Source organism: Limulus polyphemus, unplaced genomic scaffold (genome assembly GCF_000517525.1).
Source record: "Limulus polyphemus unplaced genomic scaffold, Limulus_polyphemus-2.1.2 Scaffold10521, whole genome shotgun sequence".
In the NCBI taxonomy this organism is placed as follows: domain Eukaryota; kingdom Metazoa; phylum Arthropoda; class Merostomata; order Xiphosura; family Limulidae; genus Limulus; species Limulus polyphemus.
In genome coordinates this window covers 1-11,443 of record NW_013676131.1, presented here as the reverse complement: position 1 = coordinate 11,443, position 11,443 = coordinate 1, and the positions used below count along the sequence as shown (strand labels likewise).

General features: G+C 33.2%; 1 protein-coding gene across 1 annotated transcript; it reads right to left on the bottom strand.

Annotated features, from left to right (window-relative positions):
- Positions 1-423: 423 nt before the first annotated feature.
- On the bottom strand, positions 424-11,141 carry LOC106476419 (nitric oxide synthase, salivary gland-like; the record flags this gene model as incomplete). The annotated part of the gene is made up of 10 exons (XM_022380298.1): positions 10,893-11,141; positions 10,419-10,560; positions 9,898-10,212; positions 8,509-8,610; positions 6,846-7,040; positions 4,346-4,450; positions 2,080-2,212; positions 1,754-1,832; positions 1,194-1,372; positions 424-587 (listed from the first exon to the last, which is right to left on the bottom strand). Coding segments are annotated over exons 1-10 (1,470 nt in total), but the record flags the coding sequence as incomplete, so codon positions are not given.
- Positions 11,142-11,443: the final 302 nt, after the last annotated feature.

The following is an 11,443-nucleotide window of genomic DNA, read 5'->3' as shown; positions in this document are numbered from 1 at the left end:
AAAATATTTCGGAATGATCACACCAAAAAACGTTTCATTTGGGTCAATTTCTTGTTTGTTTGGAGCTAAGCACAAAGTTACACAATGGGCTACCTACGCTGTGCTCACCACGAGTATCGAAACCCAGTTTTAGCGTTGTAAGTCCACAGACATACCGCTGAGCCACTGGATGAGCGAACAATTTCTATCGCATATAAAGACTTCACATTTCGTCAGAATATTATCCATTTGATTAATAAATTATTAAAGATTTTCATGAATATAAGAAGAAAACAAAAAGAGATGACGTTTTATAGTGGAGTTTCTTGGGCATATTAAAACGGAATAAATATATGCTTCTTTGTTTATTGTTCTTCCTTCTGGTCAACTGTGAACAAGACAAAACAATGAAGGCTCTACTGAGAACAAATTTATTGATCTTACCTCACACAATCTTTGAAGCTTAAGTTGGTCTAATTTTTCTGTTGCCGTGGCTGCAAGGTGCTCTAATATCGTAGGTGCTGGAGGAGTTGTGATGTCGAGATATCTAGAGAGGGCCGTGTGCATGGTGCACGGAGGAAGTCGATTGTATGGCTGCCAGACGCCATCTGGAATAAGATTATCTGTAAGTTTCTCTAGCTTTAAAGCACTTGCATTCTTAACATGACAAATCAATTTGACTGGAAAATGTTTGGAAAACAGTTACAATTGTTTTTTGTATTTTACTTGGTTTTGCTTCAAGCACACCAAAGTAAAACCAGTAATACACGTACAAGAATCTAAAGACGTACGCGACAACTTGGCTGTTAATTTTTAACTTAGAGGGCTAAAATGTTAGTATATTTAGTACATTATTTCGTTCTTAACGGACTTGCTTGTTTGTCCACAATAAATTATTGTTTTACATCTTTAAGTTCTCTTTAGAGGGAACAGAACATTTAAAAATAAGTAACTAAAATTTTTCTGAAGTTAAAAACCATTTGTGCTATTTAGGAAATTCTTAGAGTTCTATAGGATATAACCATAACAACTCTCAGAGTTCATGAAGACATTACCATGACAACGCTCAGAGTTCTTAAAGATATTACCTTAGCAACTTTCACATTTCAGTAAATTATTACCATGGGGATTCAGAGTTGTTTAGGGTGTTACTATTATAACCCAGTTTGTTTTTAAATAATATCATCACATCAACCTGTTCGGGCCAAACCTACCCACAAATGTTTCGACTTGAACTAAGTCTCTCTCAGACCTATCCGAAGGATCCAGAAACGACATGATCTGGTTAACAACGTTTGAAGGATTAACAGGGAAGACGCTCAGGTGATCGCCAGGTTCGTATGTCAAATTTGTGGCTTGTCTTGTGTCTAGTCGTACTAGAATTGTCTGTCGTCTGAAAACAAAATTACTGCATTGGTACATTTTCAGACTGATTGAATTGTAAACTTTTATTTTTAAGTTAAATCTACCGCGAAATAAAGCAACGTGTTTCAGTCAGTTTATTCTGTACTTTTAACACAACATCTCTTCATATTATCTAGCTTTTCTAAAAGATCTCATTTAAAAAGTTAACACATTAATGACAACATTTTTTTCTAAAGTGGCGACATCTGTAATCTCACTGAAATACTAACCGCAATGTTAAAATATAATAATATTATTACAGCCATTATAATTATAGTATGTGTGATTTTTAAATAGAACCATTATTTTAAATAAAATATAATGAACCATAACAGGTATTTTCTATAACATAACGTTGTATCCAACTTACTCAGAACAGAGAGGTTGGAGACGGATCCTGGACAAGACCTTGCATGGTTGTACCTTCTTATTATGAACGTTGGCCAGACCTAACGTGATGATACAACCATTTAGTGAATATAATAACTTCAAAATCCTACTCAACTGTATTACAAAACTTCAGAAATTATTTTTCATATAAACTATTCTGAATTTCACAGTTTTATTATTCTTAAAATTTACGGTTTCGCTATTCGATAAGTTAATATATCGCAACCTAAAAACACTTGATTTATCTGTTGCCAATACACTAAGTCATTATTGACTTGATTATTAGAATCTAACGTCCGTGTTTACCTTCGCATATATCATGATGTATTCCTTCTACGACAGATGTCCTAAATTTGTCTTTATTCCACTGGCTTACTGATTCTAAGGATATCATGGAAGCGTCACTACTGAGGGCAAAATTGTAGGAACTGCAGGCAACCTATGAGAGTAATTAGGAGATTTGTAAATAATATAAAAACACAATATCGACTTCTTTCAAATGACTTGTATATCGATTTGATAATATCCGAATATAAAGCTGTTTACATTCAAAATCAGGCAACCTGTAGAGTTAATTAGCCATGTAAAGTAAGTAGTAATATTTAAAACAGCATTATTACTTACTTAAAACACGTGAAGTAAGTTTTAATATTTAAAACAGCATTACGTATTTGTCACATTAAAATTGGAATAATTAACATCTATTACGATCTTTAAAAACACTAGCAGAAATACTTGCCTTCCTGACATGCTTGACATTCAATAATGTTCACCATCCATGAGAAAAGGGATTTTATTGAAATTTTAGTTAAAAAATTAGCTATCATCACGGCATTACATCACCGAGAAGATTTTATTGAAGTATTTCTTTGTAGACGCAGTTATCAATTAAAGTGTCATGCTTTTCTGTTGCAACACTCATGAGATTTTCACGTTTAATGACTGTAACATAATTAACAGGTAAAAAACAAAATAAAAACACTAAAGACACGTAATATATTGAAAAGGTCTCCTGAATTTTCCGCTTATAATATGCACTATTTACAATAATAACACAGCTTTGATGATATTTTATATTTTATTTTCATCCAACTATCATTATTATTGGTTCCATGCAGCGGCAGAATAGTACTGTGTCTTATTTTGCTGAATGTGTATATACATGTAATAATTCACATAAAATATACACCGTTTCATTTGCTAAGATTCGAAACCAAATCAACTAAAAGCATTATCCTACTAGTGCTTTATCCCTTTAAGTACATCTGTTCAAATATCCATATTCAAGAGAAAGAACTCTCCCCTCATATCAACTTATAGAAATATCTATATCACCCTTTCAAATGAGCTTACACCACCTCAAGGAGTAGGCACAGACACAGTATCAAGCTGGTACAATCTTCTGTGTGATAGCCATTTATGTAAGAAAAATTTTCTATAAAAACAATGTTTATAGTGTGTTTACGACCTTTTTACATGAAGTGTAGCTGGAAGACTTCAACTATAAGCAGAACATTTGCATGAAAATTTAGAAAATCATCCTGAATAGATCTGAATAAAGATACATTCTGCACTAGTTATAAAAAGGTAAAATATAATGACGTCAGTATCATCACGCTGAAATATCAAGATGATTAAAGAAGAAGAATACACTAATCTTCAATGAAAAACAATACACCATAACGTTTTTACTGAAGTATTTGAAAGTATTTCGTTGCTTTATATTGTATACATGCTAATACTTTTGTATATATGCACCACTATTCTACATTTTGTTAACAGTTGTATTAATACACAGACTTATTACTAGCTTTAAAATATGCATAAAATAGTCCTCTAGTGCTAACATGTTAACTGTTTTTTCATGTTATTTCAGGTATGGAGTTTTCGCTCTGGGATCGAGCCAATATCCAACGTTTTGCGCTTTCGGTAAGAATGTCGACGAAACGTTCAACGCTCTTCAAGCCAAGCGCCTCCTGGCGGTCGGTTTAGGAGATGAGCTTCGGGGTCAGGAACAAACTTTCAACAAATGGGCAAAAGAATTCTACGAGGTTTGTGTGTAATGTTAATAAAGCATCAGTTTCGAAACCTGTTGATATTTTCCCTAAAATAAAACTTAAATAGGTCGACAGATGTATGTAGTGAAACTTTATGATGTATATGTATATATATATAAACTTTATATTATATACAAACATTCTATTATTGATGCGTTTTATAGAACTGTAAACCTTACATAAAAATAAGACGACAATTTAGATAAAAGTTAAAAATATATATTTAGTATAGTAAATCCCATTTCATGTAACTAATTTAAATCACAATATTTATTTGTCTTCTTTTTTCTGTTATACAGCATTTTTGGAAGCAACTGTTCCAGATGAAGAAAGAACAATTAGTAACTTTAAACCATTTGAAGTAAGTAGTAATATTTAAAACAGCATTACTATTTACTTAAAACCATGTGAAGTAAGTAGTAATATTGAAAACAGCATTACTATTTACTTAAAACCTACAGATTAAATTTTCTAATCGCCACAAAGTTTAAGAAACGTTCAGGTAGATAACTCACTTTTCCGTTGTCAGGGGGGTTTCCGTTGCCGAACGTACTCGTTACTACAATAAACAGTGATTCTTGCTCCAGGTTTCTGACATCATAATCCTCCATACACATGACCTTAAAAAGATGGACGTCGTCTCAGTGTTACAATAAATAATACAATACAAAATAATATTGAAGCTGTGAACTATTGTTGATGTTTATTAGAACATGTTTCTTGTCCACACTCTCAAACACACTTTGAGAATACCATGGAAACCACACCTAACTCAAGAAAACTGTTTCTCTGAACTTTTATTTAAAGTATACAGTGTTCTTTAAGTAAACCAGCACTTCTAAATTTTCATTGTTAACTCGTAATATAAAACGAGTGTAACGTCAGAAGGCGAAATAACATTTGTATTACTGTAATTATTATTATAATTACTGTTTTCTATTTTGTAGTCTTAATAACAGTTTAATTTAATGTCGTCAGGGCTTTATGGTTTTCCACCTGTTTGATGGCCAAAGTTCGAATGAGTAGAGTTAAAGCAACCATCCTATACGCTTCTGAGACAGGAAAATCTGAAATGTTTGCAGAGCGATTGGGGCGCCTTCTAGAAAACACTTTTAACACCACAGTGAGTATTTATTTGTTGAACCGTTCCATAATAATTATGTACGTTAAGTGATTTGAAAATATTCTATCTGTAGTCCAAACGATAAGACCAGAGATTAAATATTGGCATTTTGGTATTTATTAGTGTTATGTGTGGATTATTTTATTTCTCGATCTTTAGAACAATGTTTGAATCACTCGTGTTGTCACAATCAAGAAACGTCTACAATATTGAACTCTTAGTGCACCAAACAGTTCCTAGAAACGTTCGATCTTGAAAATGTTTTATCTCAATAGAATAAGAACTAACTATATTTTTATCCATGTTACAAAAACTTCCCCAATCACTATGTCGTTACAGTTTTGTGTGAAGAAGTGTATTACAGCCCAAACTCAACAGCTCTTGTTAATGAAGTCCAGCCAAACTGGACCCTCATTATGGGCAGACTGACACAGGAGTAAGTGCTTGGGCTACTTTTTAATATTTACATTAATGGTATTGATAGAAGCAGTATTAGTAAATTAATAAAGTTTTCTAGATATTTCTAGCTGTATTAAAGATATTAGATATTATTTGAAACATTTGTTTAATTGAACAAATATTTGGGTAATAATCTTTATTTATAGTAATTACAAGATAATGTATTTCTTGTAACACACTTTGAATCGCACTGAAGAAAAGGATCTGGTCATAGTGGTGGAAAGGACACTTAAAGCCATCGAAGCAGTGCTCCCTTCCTGTAAGTTAATATAATTTTAGGATGTACTAATAGGCATATTGATTAGAAGTCACAAAAGACTATTATCTCTATACAAATTACTAATTACACCTCACTTGGAATACCGTGTACAGTTTTGAACTTCTTGTCTACGAAAGGATGTTGATTTACTGGAAAGTGTTCAGACGAGGAGTATTGGTGTGGTAACTGAAGACACCGAATTTTAGTATATATATATATATATACTCTAGTGACATTACCGTGTTTAAGTTTAAAACGTCTGGAGAGTTTGTTTGTGAGCCCTGGTTATTAAACAAATGACCTCTCACACACTGCACATGACAGATATCTAAGGGCTCACGTATTGTTACAAATTTTTCTCTACGTTCACTTTTAGGTTGTTAAAATTACTGTTTACATGTATATAATGCTATCCTTTCTTAGTCCAGACAGACTATTTTAGGAGTTTTTTTTTCAGAATATCTAGAAGAGCCGTCAGACATTATGTCACTTGTCCATTGTTGTAAATAAAAACTGACTTTACATTGTCTTAACATTTTCTTCAGTTTGACTCAATCGAGTTAAATTTTCGGTTGCAACACTGAAACTCTTTTACTTTTCGAATATCTAGTTAATTGCGATGCTGCTCGTATTCGTACACTCTTTACAAAAACAACTATATTTATATCAGTGAAATATTTCTTTTAGCTGTTTCGCAAAAACATTTCGTATTGACATTCCAGTATTCATGGTCATTTCACAAAGTGTTGGTGTTTTAGAATTTATAAAACTCTAATGGAGATTGACATGCGAGTATATATTTTTTGATCATTTCGAATAGGAAAAAGCATGGAAGAAATTTGACTGGAAGAAAATCTGCAGTGTTGTTCTCAAATATAAATTTGTAGCGGTTGCAAAGTAAGTGAGAGATATTTAAACGATTATAGAGAAGTTATTTACAATATATTATCATTATAATTGCAAGTAAAAGCTCTATTTAAAATATTTTTTTTCTACTAATGACATAAAGAACAGAAATTATAGTATTAAACCACAATTGTTACACTATTTAAGTGGGAACTTTCTGGTGTTACAGCGGTAATAAGTTAAGAAATATCCGTCCATTTCAGGGATCATCCTAATGTGGGATTCTCTGGTTCACTGATTATCGTAGGTAAGGAAAGCATCAACTAACCTGATATTCGTAGCTTGGTTTGAGTACGTAATTCAACATTTCTTGGTGAAACACGGGCGTAAGACTGCTTGACAAAGGGGGTACAATCCACACCCAATCTGCAGGACAACCACCCCGCTGTTTTTGTTCATTTTCCATATGTTTCATAAAACTTTCAGCAAGGGTATGATGGTCGACAATTACAATGTTTTGCTTCTGCGGTAAAGAAAAAAAAACAAGTCTGTTAAAGAACAGATTTTTAGAAAAACATGTTTAGTTCTGATGATATCTAAATGTGCACTACGTCATGTTATATCCGAGACCCACTTAATAGTTAAATACCATCTTCAGAATCCCAAAATAAAATCCTACACATTTCACTGAAATAAAACATTCTATAGATGAGTTTGTCTCAATATTTTTAAAGTCTTACTTGTCACTCAAAGCTCTGACTCAGCTAAGTCAAAACTTTCAGCTGTATGTTATTATGTCTTCTAGAACGGTGTTTTTCAACCCTCAATACCTGTAGGTGTTATGTTTGTTCCTTTATGTGAAATCCTACGGACCGGCAAGGTTGTTGTGTAATTTTCATGTGTAAATCCCCCCAGTGACAGAGTGTTAAGTCTTTGGACTTACAACGCTAGAAACCGGTTTTCGATAGCCGTGGTGGGCTGAACACATATAGCCCTTTGTGTAGCTTTGTGCGCCACTACAAACAACCAACCAACCAAAAGTTTCTTGTGTCACGAAAATATCAAGATTTATAACTACTCAACCGCCAGTGTTAACGAATTGATGACAATGACAGATCTGAAATTGTTTGCTTATTTCTACACTCTTGTCATTAATCAGTGTTGTACATTGTTTCTCAACCTTTTCGTTTCTTCTCCAAACTGTCTTGGACTATTAAAATGCAAGTGTAACGAAAAACAATACGTTGGGGGGGGGGCGTAAGAAAAATTACTACAACAAGAAAAAGTGTAAATTGTCCTAATTAATTATCAACATTCTTTTGATCAAAAGTTGACGTGGTGAATTAAGTTATCCTGGATCATAATCTTGGCTAAAATAAAAAGTTACTAATTGGTTATTATAATGACATTCTCCTAATCTAATCTAATAAAAAAATTAAAATTTATTACAATATTTTTATTTTGTCTTCACATATTGTTAATAGATGTTATTACTGATATATCTAGCATTAAATATTTTTTGTCTCCATATGATGTAAATATATGCTATTACTGACATCTGTAGTGTTAAATATTTTTATTTTGTCTTCACATAATGTTTCCAGTTTGCGAAGTATACAATTAAGTAACTTAAAGAGAATAGTTCTGTAACATACACGTTCAAAATATAATCCGACAGGTGAGACTCGAAAAGTTTCAAATATTAATTCAGAGACGTATGTAAGTAATTTATAAATATAAAAATGGCCCGTGATATATTCTCAAGGCTAAGCAGAAAAGAGTGAAGCGCCTAATACAGTTGTTAGGCCTACATACAAACGGCTTTGTGGTTAAATTTTCGTACATTTTGTTCGCATTCTATTATATGTAATTGATGAAGCAGCCTTAAATCTTAGTATCGTCCATATGTGATAACACCCACCACGTGCAATGCGAATAGCTGAATACATTTTAATTCTACATTAGACATAATGAAGAAGGACAATCGTTACCTGATAGCTGTGTAAAACAGCAATATTGATTTCAACCAACGCTTGGTCCTTCCACAGAGTTGCCGGACTTGATGTGTCTAGTCCCATCTTCAGGGCTACTTCCTGGATGAATCACGTTTAAAATATCATGTATTAAAGAAAGATTGTTCAATCCTGACGAGAAACTGTATTTTATCTGTGTCAGATTTTAAACATATAGATTCTTCTTTTAGCCAATTGTCAAACTAAAATGCTCTTACTTATATATCTTAATAGTATAAATATTTACTATGCTGTTGTTGGGCTTAGCCGCTTAGTATTCTTCTACAGTAGGTATCTGTGACTTGTCGATAAATTCAACGATAAATGAACAGCACGCATTTCACTTGTTTTCAAAATAATATATATATACAGAACAAATTAACGTATATACAATACATTTTTCAACACTATCGATATTATGGCAGATCACAAATACCATATATGTAGTTCTTTCCTTCTTGTCAAATATCCACTTAGGCCTAATCAATTACTTTAGAATTTCAGTCGACAAGCCGAACTATCTTCTCTATTTCTATCGCACTAGTATTCTCCGTGATTCACTTACAATTGTGGCTCGAGTTACCGTAATCATTTGGTCTTCTTTCTTCTGAAGATCCTCTGTTTTTTGTCAAAGTGCACCCAGGCTGATTCAATTACTTTAGAACCACGCTTTGACGGAATAAATGATTTTATCTTCTTTTCTACTGTTAATCTCACTGTGACACATAAAAATTTAGACCTATCACTTCTACGTACTTAACTTTCACGCCAATTTTATCTTATTTAGTATTGTCTTGCCTGCTGCTATATTGCTCGTCTCACGCTATATGTATCTATATTATCTAATCGTCTAACCGCCTTCATATTCTCGACATCAATGAATTATTAACAAAACCTCCTACAATCGTCTGCTTTCAACTCTTATTAGAACAATACTTTATATCATGACAATCTGGCTTAGGTTTGAGACGAGCTTCACTGTAGAAATTCATAACGCGGTTGTTAATAAATCCAGACTATGGATTCTATTAAATTTATAGTTGCTCTCATAACTTAAATATATTGGTATTGACAAGAAAGGTGACAATAAGAAGATATTTCAGTGTTTCATTTAGGGCTTGTTGAATAGACAGCTATTCAGTAATGTTGTATTAAGTGTTCTAAAGCAAATATAAGTTGATCTTACTAGGCTATGATCAGTTAAAGGATAATATTCTCTATAGCCTAACTTGTTTTTTCTGATACGTGTCTTTTTCCTGTAAAATTAATATGGTATAAAGACAAGTATTTTTCATGTGCTTACAAGCCCATCGGGGACAGGATTTATTATAGTTTCTAATAATATATTGAGTGTTCTAGTTTCCTTACCTCAGTGATGTTATAGTGATGAGGGTCACATAGATTACGGGTTCCAATCTCGGTACCCATGTACCACCCATTGAAAGGAGCAGCAGGGAACGATATCCCCCCACAATCAAATAGCAGCCCCGCTACAGTAGGAAGAGCAAACCATTCCAAACCCATCTCCGCAAACCACTCAAAACGAGGGTGTTCTAGCTTGACTCTCAGTATCAGTTCGTCTGGAACATCGTACAATTTTGGCCCTTCTCCTGGTGCCGAGAGTATCCAGGGCAAAATATCAAACCGTCCACCTTTTCCCTTCCATCCCAATCTCTGGCACACCTACAAAATGAAAGGTGCGAGAATACTTTTCATCAACGCTGCTTATTTTGTACAATTTAGTGTTATATATGTTTGTTCGCATAATTGAATATTATAAAGAAAGCTTCAGAACACTTGTATTAAGAGCTTGGTTGAAGATGTTTTGCCATAGAACGTATAACTATCCTAATAAATAAAATATATTTCGAGTTCTCAAAATCTCGTACCCGAGTGAACTGGACATGACCTGGATCTCCGATCGTGCTGCCATCTGGTTGAAGATAACCAGCGTAACTAAGCAGCTGAGCATTCCATAGACGAAAATCTTCCTGTCCGTTTTTTCTTGGCGGGAAAATGGTGATCATAGACCTGTAAAAAGGCATCAATTAAAGTATTACACGTATAATGTAATAATTCATTTCTAACCAATAGACATATTTTTGTTCTGACGCCATACTAAAAAAACAAGTGAAGCATGGAGTTTGTACATTTCTTGTCGTTAAACGGGTCCTTGAATTGCGCAAAGATTTTGATAAGTTAGATGACATTACAACATAAGTACGACTTAAATAAATATCTAAAGTTAAAGATATTACAATGTTATTTTAGCATCAATATTGGATTTTTCTTTTTAAGGTTTTTCAATAAAAAAAACGCTAAGGATTTGATTAATTTTTTGAATAAATTTACACGAGCCAAACCTTATATTTCCTCCGTTTGTAGCATATTCTACATGACGACAAAGAAACTCGAACATTTCTTGCGTGGTCTGCACGTGTCGTGCATCCTGCAACTCAAGATTTTTCCACTGGATACGTGCAATGCAGCGCGAGGAGTTTCTCCAACCAAGTCTAGTTCCAAACACTAATTCGTCTGTGGTAAGGTTGTAGATGCCGTTTTTCTCTACTTCAGCTTTGACTTCTTCCCACCGCTTGAGGTACTCATCACATGTATCCCTACACCAAATTAAAACTAAAACATTGAAATGTCCACCTATGTTCATGATTCTTGTTAATAAGACACAATAAAAGCTTAACAGGAAATCTAGAAAACTGCAGATGAAAATTCAACAATAAAGTAAGCCTAATATGGAAAACCATATTTATATAATTTCCTTGAGGTTTCGTCAAGATTCATTTTAAAGACCAAACATTTTTTACGAGTTCATTTAATGAAGATAGTCGTGAAAATACCACAAATGTATTTTAGAAGTTAAGATTGTTGTATTCTTCGTAAAGGTTACGCTTTTCAT